General features: G+C 43.8%; 1 protein-coding gene across 1 annotated transcript in view; it reads left to right on the forward strand.

Moving 5' to 3' along the window:
* Nucleotides 1–25260, forward strand: part of LOC128647638 (uncharacterized) — a 205253-nt gene that overhangs the window by 56946 nt on the left and 123047 nt on the right. Inside the window, exons 2-3 of the mRNA XM_053700391.1 lie at nt 988–1308; nt 22301–22492. Coding sequence (XP_053556366.1) covers nt 988–1308; nt 22301–22492 — 513 coding nt within the window. The remainder of the gene's footprint in view (nt 1–987; nt 1309–22300; nt 22493–25260) is intronic.

Raw genomic sequence — 25260 nt, forward strand, 5'->3', positions numbered from 1 at the left:
TGTGTGACCTATAGGTGGAAGCGCACAGGGTCACACACCAGCACCAGTATGGAACAATAGCAGAAGTAGTCAGGTAGCCTTGTTACTGCTAGCGTTGGATGTGACCTATAGGTGCCAGCGCACAGGGTCACACACCAGCACCAGTATGGAGTAATAGCAGAAGCAGTCAGGTAGCCTTGTTGCTGATAGTGTTGTACGTGACCTATAGGTGCCAGCGCACAGGGTCACACACCAGCACCAGTATGGAGTAATAGCAGAAGCAGTCAGGTAGCCTTGTTGCTGCTAGTGTTGGATGTGACCTATAGGTGCAAGCGCACAGGGTTACACACCAGCACCAGTAAGGAGCAATAGCAGAAGCAGTCAGGTAGCCTTGTTGCTGTTAGTGTTGGATGGGACCTAAAGGAGGCAGAGTACAGGGTCACACCCCAGCACCAACCAAAGCTCTCATATCCCCCTCTGCCAAATATGTTTAGTGAAACTAGCAGTGGATTTTTCCAATTTCCTTATAATTATATTATTTGCTTAATTCTCTTAAATTAATTCTCTTTTGCTGATTAGTGGCTGAACATTTATGTCTTTTGTCATTGGCTCATCTAATGTGTCCAGCTAGCACTCACTAGTGCACTGCTGCTTCTTCAGCAAAGGATATCAAGAGAATGGAGCAAATGTGATACTATAAGTAAATTAGAAAGTTGTTTAAAATTGTATGTTTTATCTGATGTTTGTTTCATGCCCCATTGATTAGACTTAAAAAATAAAAAATACAGTGCATAAAAGAATTTTTTTTTAAAAATGAAATAAAATAAAAAATGCCATAACAATTATGTTATAGGTAATTATGTCAAAAGCATATTCATTAATTAGCAAATTGAATAAGAATATTCGTATAAAATTAATTTATTTAAATTAATTTTGTACAAATCAGAACAAATGATTGTAATAATTACACGATTTAATGATAAACTCTGCGCTCTCTTTTTGAAACAGGTTGCTGGAGTATAAAAGGCCCAGATGCCATCACAATCCCCTATGGAGCCTCCTTATCGGTGAGCTGCAGTTACGACAAATACTACACAAGTTACATAAAGTATTTCTGTAAGGGGGGCACCCGGAACTCCTGTAAAACCTTAATTTCATCAGACAGATCCAACTGGGGGATCAATGACAGACTTTCTTTGGAGGACAATTTCACCCAATTCAGTGTCACAATGCAGAATATGGAGCCACAGGATTCTGGCACTTACCAGTGTGGTATAGAATTTGTTGGCCTTGATAAAATGCACCCAATCAGGGTGACCGTCCTGCCAGGTAAATACTGACAAGCATTTTGCTTTTTTTTCCCCTTTAATTTCACAAAGACAAGGATAGAATAATAATATTTTAAAAATTAACAGACAAAAATATTGTATTATAAAATTTTCCAGGGGCCAATGCTGGTAATCAACCCAATCAGCAACAGAATAGGTAAGGGCAAGGCCATAGAGCAGTCCAGATAGTCAAGCCAGGGTTCAATGCCAGTAATCAGACCAATCAGTAAACACAGCAGGTAAGGACAAGACAATAGAGTAGTCCAGATAGCCTATCCAGAGGTTAATACCAGTAATCAGTTTGATCAGCAAACACAGCAGGTAAGGGCCAGGTAATAGTTCAGACCAGATAGCCAAGCCAGGGGTCTATACCAGTAATCAGTCCAATCAGCAGACAAAGCAGGTAAGGACAAGACAATAGAGTAGTCCAGATAGCCTATCCAGAGGTTAATGACAGTAATCAGTTTGATCAGCAAACACAGCAGGTAAGGGCCAGGTAATAGTTCAGACCAGATAGCCAAGCCAGGGGTCTATACCAGTAATCAGTCCAATCAGCAAAACACAGCAGGTAAGGGCAAGGCGATAGTTCAGACCAGATAGCCAAGCCAGGGGTCTATACCAGTAATCAGTCCAATCAGCAAAACACAGCAGGTAAGGGCAAGACAATAGAGCAGTCCAGATAGCCTAGCCAGAGGTTAATGCCAGTAATCAGTTTGATCAGCAAACACAGCAGGTAAGGGCCAGGTAATAGTTCAGACCAGATAGCTAAGCCAGAGGTCTATACCAGTAATCAGTCCAATCAGCAAAACACAGCAGGCAAGGGCAAGGCAATAGTTCAGACCAGATAGCCAAGCCAGGGGTCAATACCAGTAATCAGTCCAATCAGCAAACACAGCAGGTAAGAGCAAGGCAATAGAGAAGTCCAAATAGCCAAACCAGGGGTCGATAACAGTAATCGGGTAAATCAGCAAACACTGCAGTAAGGGCAAGGCAATAGAACAGTCCAGATAGCCAAGCCATGGGCCAATGCAAGCAATCAGTCTGATCAGCAGACACAACAGGTAAGGGCAAGGTAACAGAGCAGTCCAGATAGTCAAGCCAGGGGTCAATGCCAGTAATCAGTTAAATCAGCAAACACTGCAGTAAGGGCAAGGCCATAGAGCAGTGCAGATATCCAAGCCAGGGGTCAATGCTAGTAATCAGCTCGATCATCAAACACAGCAGGTAAGGACAAGGCAATAGAGCAGTCCAGATACCCAAGCCAGGGGTCAATGGCAGTAATCAGTCTGATCAGCAGACACAGCAGGTAAGGGCAAGGCCATAGAGCAGATTTTCTTAGAGTTGTCTTTGGACTTTTTTCAGTTTAACCACATTATAGTTCTCTCTATTGATCTTGCTACAAAATTTAGACATGAAGGTATCTAAATAAACCATTAATTAATGGTTAATATTAAGTTTGCCTGTTCCAAAGACCTCTCATCAAAAACTAGGGCTTTCACATATCTTTCCTGGCCAGACATGACTAGATCAGTATTATAAGGGGAATCTCAGGTACAAAACCTGATTACGTATAATAACATTAATTGTTTTCCTTATGTAATCATTTCTTCAAACTTACATTGACATATGTAGTATCGAGAGATAAATTGATTTTTTATTCTTCTGGTATAAAAAAAATGTTGTGACACAATTATCTGAATTTAAGCCACCTGGTTTTGCACAAGACCTAATTCAAGGTCATAAAAGGTGATAATAGTGCCAATATACATAAGGATATAGATAAGGACATAAATTGCAGATATTTTTTGCTCTGGTAAGATTACAGAAAATTATTAGCTAAAATATTTTGGGCTAGATTATAAGTGTCATGCTATTGTTAGCATGAATGCGATATAAGAACATTGCGGGTGTGTTAATTTGCAGCTTGCGGTAACAATTAGCGTTCGGAAAATTAACCAGAGATCCAATCTTTTTATTTTTAAATAAAAAAAAAATGCACTAGGCAGTTTTGGGGGTTTAAAGTTGGTGGGAGTGGGGTCTTAGGCACCTTAGTAGAGCGCTGAGGTGTAGAGCTCTCCTGTTTTTAGTTTATGAGACTAAAATGACATAAAGGGGCCCATCTATCAAGCTCCGAATGCAGCTTGAGGCCCCGTGTTTCTGGAGAGCCTTCAGGCTCACCAGAAACAGCAGTTATGAAGCAGAGGTCTAAAGACACCGCCGCAATTCGACCCGATCGAGTACGATCGGGTTGATTGACACTCCCTTGCTGGCGGCTGATTGGCCGCGAGTCTGCAGGGGGCGGTATTGCACCAGCAGCTCACAACAGAATCACAGCTCACTCCACTAGGGCTGTTTCTTCTTCTTGGGCTTTAAACAATGAAGCTTCTGTGGAACAGGTTTGCAAGGCTGCAACTTGGTCCTTTGCATACTTTTTCCAAATTTTATAAATTTTATACTTTTGCTTCAGCTGAGGCTTCTTTTGGGAGAAAGGTTCTTCTGTTTAGGTTACCTGTCTTTTTACTCCCTAGTCCTCCGTGTCCTTTAGCTTGGGTATTGGTTCCCAACAGTAATTGAGGACGCTGTGGTCTCACCATATCTTAGGAAAGAAAACAAAATGTATGCTTACCTGGTACATTTCTTTTTTTCCGGATATGGTGAGTCCACGGCCCCACCCTGTATTTCTAAGACAGTTTTTTTTTACTAAACCTCAGACACCTCTACACCTTGTATTTCTTCTTTTCTCCAAATGAATGACTGGGGATTGTGGGAAGGGAAGTGATACTTAATAGCTCTTGCTGTGGTGCTCTTTGCCTCCTCCTACTGGCCAGGAGTGATATTCCCAACAGTAATTGAGGACGCGGTGGACTCACCATATCCGGAAATAAATAAATTTATCAGGTAAGCATACATTTTGTTTTTGTATAGTATCATACATTTATGTTCCTATCCATATTTGCATTAGCATTTACATACTGACCAAAATTATCGTTATTTGTATGTATTCCAATCTTGATGACTGTATGCATGATTTTGCTTATGCCTATGTTTATTTTCTTTCCCATTTATTTTCTTTCCCATTGCTTTCCATGATTTAATTGAATATAACCGTGTAAACTTTTTAACTCTTGTAAATCTGGTAGAGATTATTCCATCACGAACCTAAGTACTAATTAATGTATATAACTTTGCTGCATTGCCCTTGTTGTAATTACCCTACGTGTATGTAGGTATCAGCCAATAGAATGTCAGTTATTTCTTTTAAATTTGGCGGTATTGCTATCAAGTCTATGTCTATGAGTAAGGCCCCAGGCCGAAACATGTTAGGCACTTGCTACTGATGTTGCTGTGTTTAAATTGACCAATTAAACTTTGGACTTTTAATGAAGCAGTGCTGGCTTATTACTATATTTTTATGATTTTATATGAACATGTACATATATATAAAAAAATGCTGCCCATCACTGCGCTAATTACCCCTTTTACTGTGCAAGGTTCTGATGCCATCTGTGATGTCATCAGAAAGAGGTTCCCATAGGAGCCTATGGAAGCCCACTTTCGTGAGTGCAATGTTTCCCAGCAATGCAAATGCCAATAGGATTTATAACTGGATGGTATACATATCTCTCCTCTCTCTCTCCTCTCTCTCCTCTCTCTCTCTCCTCTCTCTCTCTCTCTCCCCTCTCTCTCTCCCCTCTCTCTCTCCCCTCTCTCTCTCCCCTCTCTCTCTGTCTCCCCTCTCTCTCTCTCTCCCCTTTCTCTCTCTCTCTCCCCTCTCTCTCTCTCCCCTCTCTCTCTCTCTCTCTCTCCCCTCTCTCTCTCTCTCCCCTTTCTCTCTCTGTCTCCCCTCTCTCTCTCTCCCCTCTCTCTCTCTCTCTCTCTCTCTACCCACCTCTCCCTCTCACCAATATAAGGACAGCCCAAAGAGATGTAGATAAAAAGAAACAAATTACCTGTGTTGCCAGACATTTTTTACGATCTCATAATGGGAATACTAGTGCCTTGAAATGTTGGGGTTTAGAGAAATTGAAGCCAGGAATAAGAGGGGGTAATACTGAGGATAAATTGTTACAGATGGAAACCAAATGGGTTTTCAACCTTAATACTGTCATACCCCATGGTATGAACGAATATAACAATTACTGGGTGTATATCTAAATTGACAAGAGTGGCAATGGATAAATCCCTGTATTTATGACTAACAAGCCCACTGTATTTATTACCCAAGTATGATGACTGTGTATCACTATATGAGTGGCACATCAATATTACTATCTATGTGGGTTTGTACAGTCTGGGACTACAATCCTGCTTATTTGTCCCAATCGGAATATATAATGTGAAATAAAAAGATCCAATTACATTTGTATCCTCACGAGATTATAGAGTCTTTATATATAATCATAAACTTTGTCTATCTTAAATGACTTTTTATCTATGTATATGATACAACCACTATACATACAATCATGTTCAAGTATGATATTTAACCATAGAATCATTTTCTTTAAAGGTTTATGTGGACTAACCATTTTGAGCTATACCTGACTTTTAAAAGGTTTTGGTCGCATAAAAAATATTCTATGATTTTCACGGAAAATAACTGTAATTATAGTATACACACTATTATTAGGATTTGTTCACTATTTATATTTCCATCAGATTGGGACCCAGAAAATATATATATATGATACAGAACGCTTAGGATCATACTTTCATTACCTAATAACCACTTATACGGTGCTATGTTTGGTTTTTTCCGTCTCCAAAAGAAATTGTTGTCTTTAGATCAGCACTGACACTGAAACTGTGATTATCGTCACACAAAACACTACAAACGTACAGGGCTAATATAACCTAGAATTATTATAGCAGAGCTCTGCTCTGCAATACATAACCTAAACCTGTACAGCATGTTCTGTGTACCATTGAGTGGTGAATAGTAGCTATGTCTTAGTGTAAGATAATTCTTTCTCTTTGAGGATTTTACTATAACAACATGGTAGACATTTGAGAAGTGATGGATGAGTATAACTGTTATAGTATGGTACCTAGGATGAATATGACAGATTTCCTGAACAATAGGATTTCTCCTTCTCACTATAGATTATATATATATATATATATATATATTTTCGCAGCAGTGTTTGTACATAATCTCTACACTCTATCTCCTAACCAATGAATATGCATGATACGTTTGACGATTTCTTTTCAGTCACACAGTGCAATCCTAATAGTGGGTGTTTTCTTTCATGTTAGGTGATTGGAAGATATGTGGGCGTCCTCCTAGGGCATGATGTGATTGGCTGACAACATATTACAAATGGATACATAAGCCCGCGCATATGAGCGCCTTGGTTTACACAAACTTACAGTGCGAAGTATAACATTGAGAAAGGCTAGGTCCTAGCCGAAACGCGTTGGTTGGAATACTTTCTATTACACCGTTCAGTCACTTCAGCCACATGACGCCGATGTTTCCAGCTATCGGCCAGGAAACAGAGAAGTGACTGGCGGTTTGATTTTATTTGCATTGGTGTTTGGTAGTGGGTTTTGGTATCCTATAGGGGTGTTTACCCCATTTTAACCATAATAATTAAAGTACAGTTTTTTTTAAAACTAACTCCATATTAGTTCATGTAAGAATGAGTGCTATATTAGCCCCTATCTTTCCCCTCCTTTCCTATGTTGTACTTATGATTTAAGGGGCAGCACCGGAATCTATACACAGATTATTTTTCATACTAAATTACAGTGTAGTGCCAGTTTATTATATTTTCTAGTATACAGTTATAAGTATTTGCCAGTTCCCAGGGCTAAGTATGTATACCTGTCCAGTTATAAGTATTTGCCAGTTCCCAGGGCTAAGTATATATACCTGTCCAGTTATAAGTATTTGCTAGTTCCCAGGGCTAAGTATGTATACCTGTCCAGTTATAAGTATTTGCCAGTTCCCAGGGCTAGGTATGTATACCTGCCCAGTTATAAGTATTTGCCAGTTCCCAGGGCTAAGTATGTATACCTGTCCAGTTATAAGTATTTGCCAGTTCCCAGGGCTAGGTATGTATACCTGTCCAGTTATAAGTATTTGCCAGTTCCCAGGGCTAAGTATGTATACCTATCCAGTTATAAGTATTTGCCAGTTCCCAGGGCTAAGTATGTATACCTGCCCAGTTATAAGTATTTGCCAGTTCCCAGGGCTAAGTATGTATACCTGTCCAGTTATAAGTATTTGCCAGTTCCCAGGGCTAGGTATGTATACCTGTCCAGTTATAAGTATTTGCCAGTTCCCAGGGCTAAGTATGTATACCTGTCCAGTTATAAGTATTTGCCAGTTCCCAGGGCTAAGTATGTATACCTGTTCAGTTATAAGTATTTGCCAGTTCCCAGGGCTAAGTATGTATACCTGTCCAGTTATAAGTATTTGCCAGTTCCCAGGGCTAAGTATGTATACCTGTCCAGTTATAAGTATTTGCCAGTTCCCAGGGCTAAGTATGTATACCTGTCCAGTTATAAGTATTTGCCAGTTCCCAGGGCTAAGTATGTATTCCTGTCCAGTTATAAGTATTTGCCAGTTCCCAGGGCTAGGTATGTATACCTGCCCGGTTATAAGTATTTGCCAGTTCCCAGGGCTAAGTATGTATACCTGTCCAGTTATAAGTATTTGCCAGTTCCCAGGGCCAGGTATGTATACCTGTCCAGTTATAAGTATTTGTCAGTTCCCAGGGCTAAGTATGTATACCTGTCCAGTTATAAGTATTTGCCAGTTCCCAGGGCTAAGTATGTATTCCTGTCCAGTTATAAGTATTTGCCAGTTCCCAGGGCTAAGTATGTATACCTGTCCAGTTATAAGTATTTGCCAGTTCCCAGGGCTAAGTATGTATACCTGTCCAGTTATAAGTATTTGCCAGTTCCCAGGGCTAAGTATGTATACCTATCCAGTTATAAGTATTTGCCAGTTCCCAGGGCTAAGTATGTATACCTGTCCAGTTATAAGTATTTGCCAGTTCACAGGGCTAGGTATGTATTCCTGTCCAGTTATAAGTATTTGCCAGTTCCCAGGGCTAACTATATATACCTGTCCAGTTATAACTATTTGCCAGTTCCCAGGGCTAAGTATGTATACCTGTCCAGTTATAAGTATTTGCCAGTTCCCAGGGCTAAGTATGTATACCTGTCCAGTTATAAGTATTTGCCAGTTCACAGGGCTAGGTATGTATACCTGTCCTGTTATAAGTATTTGCCAGTTTCCAGGGCTAGGTATGTATTCCTGTCCAGTTATAAGTATTTGCCAGTTCCCAGGGCCAGGTATGTATACCTGTCCAGTTATAAGTATTTGCCAGTTCCCAGGGCTAAGTATGTATACCTGTCCAGTTATAAGTATTTGCCAGTTCCCAGGGCTAAGTATGTATTCCTGTCCAGTTATAAGTATTTGCCAGTTCCCAGGGCTAGGTATGTATACCTGCCCAGTTATAAGTATTTGCCAGTTCCCAGGGCTAAGTATGTATACCTGTCCAGTTATAAGTATTTGCCAGTTCCCAGGGCTAAGTATGTATACCTGTCCAGTTATAAGTATTTGCCAGTTCCCAGGGCTAAGTATGTATACCTGTCCAGTTATAAGTATTTGCCAGTTCACAGGGCTAGGTATGTATACCTGTCCTGTTATAAGTATTTGCCAGTTCACAGGGCTAGGTATGTATACCTGTCCTGTTATAAGTATTTGCCAGTTCACAGGGCTAGGTATGTATACCTGTCCTGTTATAAGTATTTGCCAGTTTCCAGGGCTAGGTATGTATTCCTGTCCAGTTATAAGTATTTGCCAGTTCCCAGGGCCAGGTATGTATACCTGTCCAGTTATAAGTATTTGCCAGTTCCCAGGGCTAAGTATGTATACCTGTCCAGTTATAAGTATTTGCCAGTTCCCATGGCTAAGTATGTATTCCTGTCCAGTTATAAGTATTTGCCAGTTCCCAGGGCTAGGTATGTATACCTGCCCAGTTATAAGTATTTGCCAGTTCCCAGGGCTAAGTATGTATACCTGTCCAGTTATAAGTATTTGCCAGTTCCCAGGGCTAAGTATGTATACCTGTCCAGTTATAAGTATTTGCCAGTTCCCAGGGCTAAGTATGTATTCCTGTCCAGTTATAAGTATTTGCCAGTTCCCAGGGCTAAATATGTATACCTGCCCAGTTATAAGTATTTGCCAGTTCCCAGGGCTAAGTATGTATACCTGTCCAGTTATAAGTATTTGCCAGTTCCCAGGGCTAAGTATGTATACCTGTTCAGTTCTAAGTATTTGCCAGTTCCCAGGGCTAACTATGTATACCTGTCCAGTTATAAGTATTTGCCAGTTCCCAGGGCTAAGTATGTATACCTGTCCAGTTATAAGTATTTGCCAGTTCCCAGGGCTAAGTATGTATACCTATCCAGTTATAAGTATTTGCCAGTTCCCAGGGCTAAGTATGTATACCTATCCAGTTATAAGTATTTGCCAGTTCCCAGGGCTAAGTATGTATACCTGTCCAGTTATAAGTATTTGCCAGTTCACAGGGCTAGGTATGTATTCCTGTCCAGTTATAAGTATTTGCCAGTTCCCAGGGCTAACTATGTATACCTGTCCAGTTATAACTATTTGCCAGTTCCCAGGGCTAGGTATGTATACCTGTCCTGTTATAAGTATTTGCCAGTTTCCAGGGCTAGGTATGTATTCCTGTCCAGTTATAAGTATTTGCCAGTTCCCAGGGCTAGGTATGTATTCCTGTCCAGTTATAAGTATTTGCCAGTTCCCAGGGCTAAGTATGTATACCTGTCCAGTTATAAGTATTTGCCAGTTCCCAGGGCTATGTATGTATACCTATCCAGTTATAAGTATTTGCCAGTTCCCAGGGCTAAGTATGTATACCTGTCCAGTTATAAGTATTTGCCAGTTCACAGGGCTAGGTTTGTATACCTGTCCTGTTATAAGTATTTACCAGTTCCCAGGGCTAGGTATGTATACCTGTCCTGTTATAAGTATTTGCCAGTTTCCAGGGCTAGGTATGTATTCCTGTCCAGTTATAAGTATTTGCCAGTTTCCAGGGCTAGGTATGTATTCCTGTCCAGTTATAAGTATTTGCCAGTTCCCAGGGCTAAGTATGTATACCTGTCCAGTTATAAGTATTTGCCAGTTCCCAGGGCTAGTGGACTCCTTGCCCAGTGTGCTTAGAGGAATGTGGCTGCACCTCACTGACGAGGCCCATAGGAGGCCGAAAGGATCGTCTGGGGTTGTCATGTTCCTTGTTCAGAGGAGAATTGCCTGGTATTTCGGGGCTGGACTGACCTTATTTGGCAGGATCAGACTGATATACTTCAGGAAAGTTTTCTTCTGTGAAAAGCACACTGGTCTAAAAGAGGCTGCTTCCGGGTGGTAAATCGCCATAGAACAAGCCACTGAGCTGTTGTTCGTTCCTGGTAGAGCGCTTCTCTCTTTGTATGCAAATTATTATGACCCTGGGGAAGTCTCCCTATGGGTGATGGGGGAAACCAGACGTGGACTCCTTGCCCAGTGTGCTTAGTGGAATGTGGCTGCACCTCACTGACGACAACCCCAGATGATCGTTTCGGCCTCCTATGGGCCTCGTCAGTGAGGTGCAGCCACATTCCACTAAGCACACTGGGCAAGGAGTCCACGTCTGGTTTCCCCCATCACCCATAGGGAGACTTCCCCAGGGTCATAATAATTTGCATACAAAGAGAGAAGCGCTCTACCAGGAACGAACAACAGCTCAGTGGCTTGTTCTATGGCGATTTACCACCCGGAAGCAGCCTCTTTTAGACCAGTGTGCTTTTCACAGAAGAAAACTTTCCTGAAGTATATCAGTCTGATCCTGCCAAGTAAGGTCAGTCCAGCCCCGAAATACCAGGCAATTCTCCTCTGAACAAGGAACATGACAACCCCAGACGATCGTTTCGGCCTCCTATGGGCCTTGTCAGTGAGGAGCAGCCACATTCCTCTAAGCACACTGGGCAAGGAGTCCACGTCTGGTTTCCCCCATCACCCATAGGGAGACTTCCCCAGGGTCATAATAATTTGCATACAAAGAGAGAAGCGCTCTACCAGGAACGAACAACAGCTCAGTGGCTTGTTCTATGGCGATTTACCACCCGGAAGCAGCCTCTTTTAGACCAGTGTGCTTTTCACAGAAGAAAACTTTCCTGAAGTATATCAGTCTGATCCTGCCAAGTAAGGTCAGTCCAGCCCCGAAATACCAGGCAATTCTCCTCTGAACAAGGAACATGACAACCCCAGATGATCGTTTCGGCCTCCTATGGGCCTTATGTTCCTTGTTCAGAGGAGAATTGCCTGGTATTTCGGGGCTGGACTGACCTTACTTGGCAGGATCAGACTGATATACTTCAGGAAAGTTTTCTTCTGTGAAAAGCACACTGGTCTAAAAGAGGCTGCTTCCGGGTGGTAAATCGCCATAGAACAAGCCACTGAGCTGTTGTTAGTTCCTGGTAGAGCGCTTCTCTCTTTGTATGCAAATTATTATGACCCTGGGGAAGTCTCCCTATGGGTGATGGGGGAAACCAGACGTGGACTCCTTGCCCAGTGTGCTTAGAGGAATGTGGCTGCACCTCACTGACAAGGCCCATAGGAGGCCGAAACGATCGTCTGGGGTTGTCATGTTCCTTGTTCAGAGGAGAATTGCCTGGTATTTCGGGGCTAGACTGACCTTACTTGGCAGGATCAGACTGATATACTTCAGGAAAGTTTTCTTCTGTGAAAAGCACACTGGTCTAAAAGAGGCTGCTTCCGGGTGGTAAATCGCCATAGAACAAGCCACTGAGCTGTTGTTCGTTCCTGGTAGAGCGCTTCTCTCTTTGTATGCAAATTATTATGACCCTGGGGAAGTCTCCCTATGGGTGATGGGGGAAACCAGACTAGGACTCCTTGCCCAGTGTGCTTAGAGGAATGTGGCTGCACCTCACTGACGAGGCCCATAGGAGGCCGAAACGATCGTCTGGGGTTGTCATGTTCCTTGTTCAGAGGAGAATTGCCTGGTATTTCGGGGCTGGACTGACCTTACTTGGCAGGATCAGACTGATATACTTCAGGAAAGTTTTCTTCTGTGAAAAGCACACTGGTCTAAAAGAGGCTGCTTCGGGGTGGTAAATCGCCATAGAACAAGCCACTGAGCTGTTGTTCGTTCCTGGTAGAGCGCTTCTCTCTTTGTATGCTAGGTATGTATACCTGTCCAGTTATAAGTATTTGCTAGTTCCCAGGGCTAAGTATGTATTGTTACAGAAGCATTAGTTATTTTGTTGTGAAGAAACTTATTTCCCAGCAGCAATGCCTGAACCAGCCAAGCCAGCGCCTAAGAAGGGCTCCAAGAAAACTGTAACAAGTATCATTTCATAAAGGGTTAACTCTGTTCAGTTTTGAGAAAACTATTTTCTGAGGCAGGTTTCCTAGCATATTGTGTACTGTAATTAAGTTTGTGATAAGCATTCACTGCTAGGTGATAAGAAGGACTCAATTGTTTTCTTGTGTGTACTTGTTATCTGCGGTGGCCTGTCCAAGGGCTTTGTCTAAATGTGTGATGGGGGATTTTATGCTTCCCCCCCTGGGAGTGCCCTGTGTGCATGTAACCTAAATAAAAAGCAGGCTGGGCATCCCAGTCCTCAGTTCTTGGTTGTCCCTCAATCGCAGCGTTGACTCGTTTTTGTGGGCAGAAGGGTATCCTAGCTGTACTACAGCTAAGGGGGATTATTCTACATTTGCGAGACTCATATAGAATACTATGGAAAGCAGTTTCTCCCCTCTTCAGCAATAGGAATCCAGGCTACTAAGCGGTCCATCTCTCAGCGAGACTAAGGGTAACCGTAACATTTGGCGGCAGCGGTGGGATTTTTCCTGGATTTCCTAGGAGAGGTACAGAACGGATGGAGAGCGCTTACGAAAAATTGAAGCGTACAACCCTAAAGGATTTACTTGAAAGCAGAGGGGGGTACGCCAGCAACCGGCCGAGGAGAGAGCTGATCGCAGAATTGACCGAACTGGATCAGAGCTTCACAATGGCGGAAACACCGACCACGATTAGTGACGAAAAAACCAGGATTGTTCGGGAGAGGCTCTCACTGTACGGGCCGAACCCCTCCATGGAATTGGTACAGCAGTTGATGGCGGAAGCGGACAAGGATATACGAGAGACTCGAGCCCACAAACTCAACCTAGCGAACGCACACCGCAATGCTGAAGCCCCGCAGGTAATCATCCCTGTCGAAAATGCTGGGAGGCCCAAGATACCCTATGCGGCATTTCGACCCTTCCTAGAGAGCGAGACAGGGATTGATGAATATTTGGCGGACTTCGAAAGGCAATGTGCCCTGCACCAGATTCCCAACAGGGAGTGGCCCACGATATTGTCTGGGAAACTATCCGGGCGAGCCCTGGAAGCCTTTCGTACTCTGGGTGCTGAGGAAGTGACACAGTATGAGCTAGTTAAGGAGACACTGTTGCGACGGTACGCAGTAACTCCGGACGCGTATCGCCGACAGTTTCGGGGCACGAAAAAGAAGCCTAACGATACCCATATGGAATGGGCGCACCGAATGCGGAGAGCGGCAAATCACTGGATGAGCGGAAGTAAAGCGGTGACTGGTGAGGAAATTTTACAATTGTTTCTCTTAGAACATTTTTATAATGGCATGGAACAGCAAGGGAAGGAATGGCTGCGAGACAGGCGACCTTCTACCTTAGAAGAAGCAGCCAAATTGGCCGATGAACATTATGACTCCCGTCTTCACGAACCCAGAGAGGTTTACCGTGCACCCCCTCGTGCTGAATTCCGACCCCCCGGTGCCCGCAGGGCCCGCCCGACACTCAGGACCACCCAATAACAGCTCTGAGCGTCCCAGACCGACTTGCCACCGATGCAAGCAACCAGGGCATTTCATGGCTAGCTGCCCCCTTAATACGCACCAGACACCCAGGAATTACAATTACCCCTCTGGGGCATATCGTCCGGCCCGGACCCTCTGTGTTAACCAAGAGGCCCCTATGGAGGAATATTTGGGGCCGCTTCACGAGGCGGACCCTGTATATGCTGCCTCAGATAACCGCCAGCACCATCGGCAGAAGGTATGGCTCGAGGGGCGATCTACCGAGGGATTGAGAGACACAGGGGCTACTATCACGCTGGTACAGAGTCATTTGGTGCCGGAGCACAAGCGATCTGGACAGACTGTGGCCGTTAGAGTGGCGGGGGGGGATGTGTACAAAATTCCAACAGCTAAAGTGCATCTTGATTGGGGAGCGGGAAAGGGGGCTGTGAACGTGGGCATAATGGATAATTTACCTGCCGAAGTACTACTGGGCAATGATTTGGGCCCCATGACTTCTGCCTATGCTCCAGTATGCAACAACGAGGCGGACCCAGTGACTACACGGGCCCAAGCCCGGACGGAGCGAGAACTCTCACCAGTGCGGGAGACACAGGTAAGACCTACCCCGACATTGCCTGACATGTTAGGCCCCATACCCTGGGACACCCCAGATGCTTTCGAGACAGAGTCTAAGACTGACCCGACCTTACAAAAGTACCGGGAACGAGCAGAGACCGGAGGGGGCGGGGCAGATAATGAAACATTCTTATGGGAAAAAGGGAAACTATACCGCTGGACAGAGAAAAGGGGACAGCGTAGGCGACAGCTGGTAGTGCCCCACAAATACCGTCAAGAAATCCTCAAGATAGGCCATGACATCCCCTTAGCAGGCCACCTAGCTGTAACCCGTACCCTACACCGCATTACTCACACGTTCTTTTGGCCAGGGGTACACGCCGACGTTAGAACTTACTGTAACACCTGCGATGTGTGTCAACGAGTAGGAAGGCGAGGCGATCACCCTAAAGCCCATCTAGTAAATATGCCCATTGTAGAGGAACCCTTCAGCCGGGTTGCTATTGACCTAGTGGGACCACTGGCTACCCCTAGTCCCTCCGGTAAGCGCTACATTCTTACCGTAGTGGACTACGCTACCAGGTACCCAGAGGCTGTCGCCCTATCCAACATACAAGCGGATACGGTAGCGAATGCACTAGTACAGGTGTTCTCCCGGGTAGGATTTCCAAAAGAAATCCTATCCGACCGAGGCACCCAATTTACGGCTGAATTGACCCAACAACTCTGGCAGGTTTGCAAAATTAAGTCCCTCCTGAGCTCCCCATACCACCCCCAGACGAACGGGCTATGTGAGAGGTTCAATGGGACCCTCAAGCAAATGCTCAAGACGTTCACTCAGGAATACCGAGACTGGGAACGCTTCCTGCCGCACCTCCTTTTTGCTTATCGGGAGGTGCCCCAGGAAACGACAGGGTTCTCTCCCTTCGAGTTGCTCTACGGAAGAAAGGTACGGGGACCCCTAAACCTGATCCGGGAGCACTGGGAGGGAGAGATGGAGACTGACGGTGTCCCCATTGTGCCATACGTGCTGGAACTCAGGGACCGAATGGAGCAATTAGCCAAATCCGTGCGGGCTAATCTCCAGTCGGCCCAGAGAAGACAGAAAGTATGGTACGATCGGGGGGCCCGAAAGAGAATCTTTACCATAGGACAAAAGGTGTTAGTACTTAAGCCGGTGAAGACAGACAAATTGCAGGCGTCCTGGCAGGGGCCCCTACCAGATCGTAGAGAAAAGGGGAGACACCACTTATGTGATAGCTAGCTGCCACGACAACAATCTTAGAAAGACATTCCATGTAAACATGCTCAAGGAATATTTTGAGCGACCAGAGAACGTGACGGCCATATGTTGTTCCCCTCAGGAAGGCCCCGACAGTCTACCCATTCCAGACCTATTAGAAAAGAGTCTCCCCACAGGTATAGTGGCTCAGGTTCAGATAGGAGACCGACTTAGCCCCACTGAAAGGGAGCAGCTCAACCAACTCCTACAGTCCAAACACCTCACCTTCTCCCCGAAGCCAGGGTACACTACTTTAACCACCCACCAGGTAGATACTCCGGGACAAGCTCCCTTGCGCCAGGCTCCGTACCGAATCCCCGAAGCAGTTAGGATAGGAATGAAGAAGGAGATCGATGAGATGCTCCAACTCGGGGTAATTGAGCCCTCCGATAGTCCCTGGGCCTCCCCAGTTGTCTTGGTGCCCAAGAAAGATGGGACCACCCGGTTCTGCGTAGACTATCGGAGGCTCAATGAAAAGACCGTGACGGACGCTTACCCTATGCCCAGGGTAGACGAGCTACTCGATCGTATAGCCAGGGGAAATTACCTGACCACTATTGACCTCTGCAAAGGTTACTGGCAGATTCCCCTGGCCCCGGAGGCTATCCCCAAGTCGGCATTCGTCACCCCATTCGGCTTATATCAGTTTAGGGTAATGCCGTTTGGGATGAAGAATGCCCCAGCTACATTCCAGCGCTTGGTGGATAGGCTCCTGGATGGCTTCCAGAGTTTTGCTTGCGCCTACCTGGACGACATAGCGATCCACAGTGAGTCATGGGAGGACCACTTAGCTCACATAGGAATGGTTCTGGATCAGATCCGGGCTGCTGGCCTGACTCTGAAGCCAGAAAAATGCCACTTTGGGATGGCCGAGGTACAGTACCTGGGTCACTGGGTGGGGTGTGGAAAGCAGCGACCAGAGCCGGCCAAGATAGAAGCTGTCGCCAATTGGCCCACCCCCATCACTAAGACTCAGGTCCTAGCCTTCCTGGGCACGGCAGGGTACTATAGACGGTTCGTACCAGACTACAGCACACTTGCCAAACCCCTGACTGACTTGACCAAGAAGAACTTACCTCGACAGGTCCTGTGGTCTCCCCACTGTGAAACGGCTTTCCAGGCTCTCAAAAATGCTCTAATTAACGCTCCTGTCTTGGCGGCTCCAGCCCTTAACAAACGTTTTATCGTCCACACAGATGCTTCCATGTTCGGGCTGGGAGCCGTCCTCAGCCAAGTAGGCGAAGATGGAGGGGAGCATCCAGTTGCCTACATCAGCCGGAAGCTCCTGCCCCGCGAAGTCAGCTATGCAGCGGTCGAAAAGGAGTGTTTGGCTTTGGTGTGGGCATTAAAGAAATTGACTCCCTATTTATATGGGCAGGAGTTCACTCTGGTCACCGACCATAACCCGTTGGTGTGGCTGAACCGGGTCTCTGGAGATAATGGCAGGCTATTACGTTGGAGTTTATCGTTGCAACCCTTCAATTTCACCATTACTTACAGACCTGGGAAACAGAATGGCAACGCCGACGGGTTGTCCAGACAAACCGACCTCAGCCCCGCATAACCAGCGGTCTGGACAGCCTTAGTCTGCCCCGAAAAGGGGTCAGACCGTGTCTGCCAGAGTGTTCCACAGAAAGGGAGCACTGTTACAGAAGCATTAGTTATTTTGTTGTGAAGAAACTTATTTCCCAGCAGCAATGCCTGAACCAGCCAAGCCAGCGCCTAAGAAGGGCTCCAAGAAAACTGTAACAAGTATCATTTCATAAAGGGTTAACTCTGTTCAGTTTTGAGAAAACTATTTTCTGAGGCAGGTTTCCTAGCATATTGTGTACTGTAATTAAGTTTGTGATAAGCATTCACTGCTAGGTGATAAGAAGGACTCAATTGTTTTCTTGTGTGTACTTGTTATCTGCGGTGGCCTGTCCAAGGGCTTTGTCTAAATGTGTGATGGGGGATTTTATGCTTCCCCCCCTGGGAGTGCCCTGTGTGCATGTAACCTAAATAAAAAGCAGGCTGGGCATCCCAGTCCTCAGTTCTTGGTTGTCCCTCAATCGCAGCGTTGACTCGTTTTTGTGGGCAGAAGGGTATCCTAGCTGTACTACAGCTAAGGGGGATTATTCTACATTTGCGAGACTCATATAGAATACTATGGAAAGCAGTTTCTCCCCTCTTCAGCAATAGGAATCCAGGCTACTAAGCGGTCCATCTCTCAGCGAGACTAAGGGTAACCGTAACATGTATACCTGTCCAGTTATAAGTATTTGCCAGTTCCCAGGGCTAAGTATGTATACCTATCCAGTTATAAGTATTTGCCAGTTCCCAGGGCTAAGTATGTATACCTGTCCAGTTATAAGTATTTGTCAGTTCACAGGGCTAGGTATGTATTCCTGTCCAGTTATAAGTATTTGCCAGTTCCCAGGGTTAGGTATGTATACCTGTCCAGTTATAAGTATTTGTCAGTTCACAGGGCTAGGTATGTATTCCTGTCCAGTTATAAGTATTTGCCAGTTCCCAGGGCTAACTATGTATACCTGTCCAGATATAACTATTTGCCAGTTCCCAGGGTTAGGTATGTATACCTGTCCTGTTATAAGTATTTGACAGTTCCCAGGGCTAGGTATGTATTCCTGTCCAGTTATAAGTATTTGCCAGTTCCCAGGGCTAGGTATGTATTCCTGTCCAGTTATAAGTATTTGCCAGTTCCCAGGGCTAAGTATGTATACCTGTCCAGTTATAAGTATTTGCCAGTTCCCAGGGCTAAGTATGTATACCTGTCCAGTTATAAGTATTTGCCAGTTCCCAGGGCTAAGTATGTATACCTGTCCAGTTATAAGTATTTGCCAGTTCCCAGGGCTAAGCATGTATACCTGTCCAGTTATAAGTATTTGGCAGTTCCCAGGGCTAGGCATGTATTCCTGTCCAGTTATAAGTATTTGCCAGTTCCCAGGGCTAAGTATGTATACCTGTCCAGTTATAAGTATTTGCCAGTTCCCAGGGCTAAGTATGTATACCTGTCCAGTTATAAGTATTTGCCAGTTCCCAGGGCTAAGTATGTATACCTGTCCAGTTATAAGTATTTGCCAGTTCCCAGGGCTAAGTATGTATACCTGTCCAGTTATAAGTATTTTCCAGTTCCCAGGGCTAAGTATGTATACCTGTCCAGTTATAAGTATTTGCCAGTTCCCAGGGCCAGGTATGTATACCTGTCCAGTTATAAGTATTTGCCAGTTCCCAGGGCTAAGTATGTATACCTGTCCAGTTATAAGTATTTGCCAGTTCCCAGGGCTAGGTATGTATACCTGTCCAGTTATAAGTATTTGCCAGTTCCCAGGGCTAAGTATGTATACCTGTCCAGTTATAAGTATTTTCCAGTTCCCAGGGCTACGTATGTATACCTGTCTAGTTATAAGTATTGAGGGACAGCTGGGACAGTTAGGATGAAAAAATACAAATGAATATTTTTGGGGAAATAAGCAAATCATGTGCCTTGTCCTTGCATCGTTTATTTAAAGAATTATAATGCATGATTTTGTATTGATTAATGCAGGTACAAGTAACACAGTAACATGGCTAATGTGCAGGTGCATTCAAACAATAGCCGTTATATATATCATGTGCCTTGTTGTTTTGCCTTCTTCATGTGCACTGTTATTAGTGGTCTTGTTTTAAATAGTTTTATTCTTTTCTATACTGATATATACAGTCCACAGCACAAACTGCTAAAAAATGTTCTTCTTTGTTAATCCACAGACTTTACACAATTATGCTATGTTTTGAATCAAGCTCTTGCATGATTAAGGGCTTGTCTTGAAACAGTGCATACTTGTGTAAAGTCTGTGGATTAATAAAGAAGAACACTTTTTAATGGCTTGTGCTGTGGACTGTATATATCAGTACTAGTCCTAAAGCCCGTTACACGGGCCATTTTTTAAAGTGCAGTGGTCCCACCCCTTGTGTTCTCTCCCTCCCACTCTCTTTTGCTTTCTCTCTCTCCCCCCTCTCTTTTGCACTCTCTCTCTCCCCCCTCTTTTGCGCTCTCCCTCTCTCTCTCCCTCTCTATCTCCCCTCTCTCTTTCTCTCTCTCCCCCTCTCTCTCTCTCTCCATCTCCTCTCTCTCTCCTCTCTCTCTCTCTCTCTCTCTCTCTCCCCTCTCTCTCTCTCTCCCCCCTCTCTCTCTCTCTCTCTCTCTCTCTCCCCTCTCTCTCTCTCTCTCTCTCTCTCTCTCCATCTCCCCTCTCTTTATCTCCCCTCTCTCTTTTTTCCCTCTCTCTATCTTCCCTCTCTCTTTCTTCCCTCTCTCTTTCTTCCCTCTCTCTATCTCCCCTCTTTCTCCCCTCTCTCTCTCCCCTCTCTCTCCCTCTATCTCCCCTCTCTCTCCCCTCTCTCTTGCCCCTCTCTCTCTCCTCTCTCTCTCCCCTCTCTCACTCCCCCCTCTCTCTCCCCTCTCTCTCGCTCTCCACTCTCTCTCTTTCTCTCTCCCTCTCTCTCTCTTCTCTCTCTCTCTCTCTCTCTCTCTCTCTCTCTCTCTCTCTCTCTCTCTCTCCCTTCTCTCTCTCTTTCTCTCTATCTCCCTCTCTCTCTCTCTCCTCTCTCCACCTCTCTCTATCCCCTCTCTCTATCTCCCCCTCTCTCTCCCCTCTCTCTCTCTCCCCTCTATCTCTCTCCCCTCTCTATCTCCCCCATCTCTCCTTCCTCTCTTTCTCTCCCCTCTCTCTCTCTCTCTCTCTCTCTCTCTCTCCACATCTCCCCTTTCTCTCTCCCTTATCTCTCTAGAGTACAATAAACTCCTCATTCCCTAGAGTACAATAAACCCCTCATTCCCTAGAGTACAATAAACCCCTCATTCCCTAGAGAACAATATACCCCTTATTCCCTAGAGTACAATAAACCCCTCATTCCCTAGAGAACAATATACCCCTTATTCCCTAGAGTACAATAAACCCCTCATTCCCTAGAGTACAATAAACCCCTTATTCCCTAGAGTACAATAAACCCCTTATTCCCTAGAGTACAATAAACCCTCATGCCCTAGAGTACAATAACCCCCTCATTCCCTAGAGTACAAGAAACCCCTTATTCCCTAGAGTACAATAAACCCCTCATTCCCTAGAGTACAATAAAACCCTTATTCCCTAGGATACAATAAACTCTCATTCCCTAGAATACAATAAACGTGTATTTATATACTGTATTTATAGACATATATACACATATAAACACATAAATACATATGCACACATATATAGACATAGTGCTTTTTCAGTTAAGTAAATAAAAACATGTAAAATCATATTTATGCAATATTCATTTTTAATAAAGGTTTTAACAATGAGGCAGAATTATTAAAGGTCTTGCGGATCAGGTACGCAAGACCTCGCTGAATGCGGAGAGCAATTCTTGTGAGCTGCTGGTGCAATGCCGCCCCCTGCAGACTCGTGGCCAGTTGGCCGCCAGCAGGGAAGTGTCAATCAACCCGATTGTACTCGATTGGGTTGAATTCCGGTGATCTCTGTCCGAAGACTCGCCAGAAACACGGGCCCACAAGCTCCTTATGGAGCCTGATAAATTGGCCTCTATGTCTTTATTGTACATATTTGACATCCCTATGCTCTGCACATAGCAGAACATTTGCTTAGTATTTATAAATAGATATTCCTATATATATCTGTATATACTGTATCTATACTTATATATAATCATTTATATATAAAGGTATAGATATGTATTGTACCCAAATACCATACAATATATGTATAGAAATACTTATTCATGAATAAACAGAAAATATTCTGCTATGTGAAGAACATTGGAATGTGAAATATTCATAATTTCAAGTTGGGTTAGCGCACTTGAGAAAATGCGATCGGGTTTGTACGCGAGTTGGTTTTTTTTTCTTACTTTTTTTGTTTGATTGATTTCTTTGGGGAAATATCTGAAAGTGCATGCGAAATTGTAAGTTCAGCTTTTTGCGCACGTCGGGTTAGTGCGAGAGCAAAATCAGTTTACTTTCAACTCAGAATATGAGCGCATAAAGCTTACTTCTAGCGCAGTTAACACTCGAGGGGGAGCGTTACTTAACACTCCACTAGTAATCTAGCCCTTAATAAGTAATATAATTAGTGGTAGAACGTGTATGAAGAAGTTTGAGGCCTGTGTTTATAACAAGTACATAAGACTATATTTGTATCCTTCAATATACAGTACCACAAAATGTCTTCTAGATTAAAAAAGCCAGTAATAATGATGTGTTTTTCTTCATTTATTGCAGGGGTTTGCATAAAGTCACTTCCATGGTTGGACATGGTGAATTTTCCACCCAATTTTCAGCAGCTTCAGGAAAATCATAAAGTACAAGTGTCATGTCAGAAACAGTTTGAGAACAAGACGTTTTCTTTAGAATGTAAAAAACAATCTGGCACTTTTCAGTTTCACACACAAACTGGAGATCCGGCATGTATTGGTCAGTAACAAGAATTCTCTATTCTTTTAGTTGTTATGGACTGTCTGTATTTATATTCATCAGAACTCTTGCAGTGGTGCAGCATTTAAGTACTAGTGAGGGACACTGCCTTCTTGGAATAGGTAGAAACCCTCCAGAAGTCTCCAGGAAACTGCCCCTACTTACATATACTCCCTTCTTCCTACCATCCTCAGTTCTGTTTCTACCTGATTGCATTGAGGAAGTGCAGCCTTCACTTCTTCAGATGAGCAGTTTATGTTTTCCCTCCCTGTAGCATGAGTACCATTGCAGGGTCCACCCACTAACTTCCAATAGGCCTTGCAGGTGATGTTGTCATGCAAGGTCCACCAATGTGCAAAAACCTTTCCTGCTCCCCCCCCAACAGTGATACATGGACTGTTACAATGCATCTATATGTTGTAAGCTCTTACTCCAAACTGTACCCACATGTGGATGGGCCAAAAATACTAACTTTCCTCCTGTAGCCCAATCTGGTTAATACTGTGAATAAATGTGAAAACCTCTAAAAGCTATTTTACCTAGTGGGATTAGATCTCACCTCCCCGCATCTATCATTTATATGTTCAGTCATGGACCACAATAGTACCAAGAATCCTAAATATAGCTTTATAATGAACGTTTCTTATAGATTTTCATTGCTCTCTCATACTTAGCTATAGCCTATGGTCACATTTCCTGTTTCCCTTTCTGCTCTACAAATAAGTTATGTAAATATAATATTACTGAAGCTGACAGGAAAAGAGAAGAAACCGAAATATTTCTTTAAATGTCTTTTTAGTTACAGCAAGAACAGCAATAAGCAATATGTGCCCCTGGCAGCTAAATACTAAATAGCTGTTACACTTTGTAGACTTGAGTCTCTCCATAGAAATGAATCACATGAGGGGGGGGGGGGCATTATATAATTGCTTGTCTTTTGCTAATGATCTACATGTTTGTGAGTAATTGTAACCATATCATGTACTTGCATATGGCATCAGTTGTACACACATACCAGGAGACTATAGGGTAGATTTCATAAGGGCTGAATGCCCCCCTGTTTCTGTGCGAGCCTCCAGGCTTGCTGGAAAAAGCAGTTAAGAAACAATGGTCGTACAGCAATCAATTAATTGATACCCCTTGCTAGCGGCCGATTGGCGGCGAATCTGCAGGGGTGGCATTGCACAAGCAGTTCACAAGAATACTTAATGTACAGCGTATCATGTCCGCCAGGCATTTGATAATTCGGCCCCCAAGACTCTTCACCAGACACATGTTTTATTGCAGGAAACAATTTGGGTATTACATTTATGCAGCCAGTATTGCTGGTAGAGCTAGCAATATACCTGGTGAGAGTGTGTCCTGCACACAACTTTGTGCCAAAACACAGGAAATAATTTCTTCAGCCGGAGAGCTCCACTAGTAGTAATGAGAAAAAGTCATGGAGTTTAAGAGGAAAGCTAAGGCTTAAGCTAATGAGCCGCCCCTCGGTTACTGAAAAACTGAGACATCTACACAGAACACGTGTCTGATTTTCTCACTTATATGTTTGTTGATTACAAACTTGTATTACTCCATCTAGTGACATGTAGCCCAGGTGGTGTCCTCACTCACTAGACTAATTAGGGGTGTGTAAGTCTCAAATACAGGCAAGAGTTCTAAAATCTGCTTATTTTGGAGAAACCACAAACAACAACATTAGTGAATAAATTCCTTTTCCAAGTTAACTCTCCTTAACTGCAATGAAGTCTTCAACCACTACATTAATAATCCTGTGGTGCTAGAATAAAGCACAATATGCTGCATTTAATTTGTATATTTTTGCTTTTGGTATTGACTTGTCATGCCATCATTATAATTCTTCACCAGAATTAACTTCCCTAATCTAGTTGCACACCAATAAATCCTAATCCATAGAACTTCCGCTTAAGGTGCTCCAACCATACAAATCCCCACACAGTCCTTTCACCTTTTGGAGGAACCACTTAAAGACCTTCCCATCCAAAGGACCCTTCACCTGAATGAAGAGATTACATTCTAGACTAAAATCCTCAATTTTCCAATGTTTTCCAAATCTGTCCATCTGAAAAAACAAATAATCTACAGTACTGTGCAAAAGTCTTAGGTCAACATTAGATTTGTTGTTTTAGCAAAGTTTTAATGACCATCCATATTTAGTAGTACAAATACAGGTGTTAGCATTGACATTAATTAGGGTTCCATTCCAGTTAGGTCTATGAGAGCCAGGTTCCTGCTACTGCTCAAGTGTAAGGGAGGTCACACTAAATACTTGCCACTTTAGTCTATAGAAGCTGTTTTTTTTATTTTATTCTGTTTTTTAGCACTACGTACAAATATCTTGTATGTTCTGGTTGTATTCTAATAAAGAGATTGAGAAATAATTATATACCATCATTATACCATTACTAAAAGATTAAATCTAATGGTGGACTTGGACTCTGGCACAATACTGTATATTCCTAAATACAGTGGCGTCACTAGGGTTGGTGTCACCCGGTGCAGTAAGTCATGGTGTCACCCCCCCCCCCCCAGAAAGCAGACACACACAAAAACACAGGCAAACACACATACAAACACTCAGACACACTTAAAAACATACTCAGATGCACACACAAACACTCGGAAACACACTCAGACACACACACAAAAACACTGAGACACACAAAAACTCAGACAGACACACATACAAAATATGTAAACTGCACTGCATTAATTATGAAGCTCATGCCTAGAGCTGCTCCCTGGCT

The sequence above is a fragment of the Bombina bombina genome, chromosome 2 (genome assembly GCF_027579735.1).
Source record: "Bombina bombina isolate aBomBom1 chromosome 2, aBomBom1.pri, whole genome shotgun sequence".
NCBI classification, from domain to species: domain Eukaryota; kingdom Metazoa; phylum Chordata; class Amphibia; order Anura; family Bombinatoridae; genus Bombina; species Bombina bombina.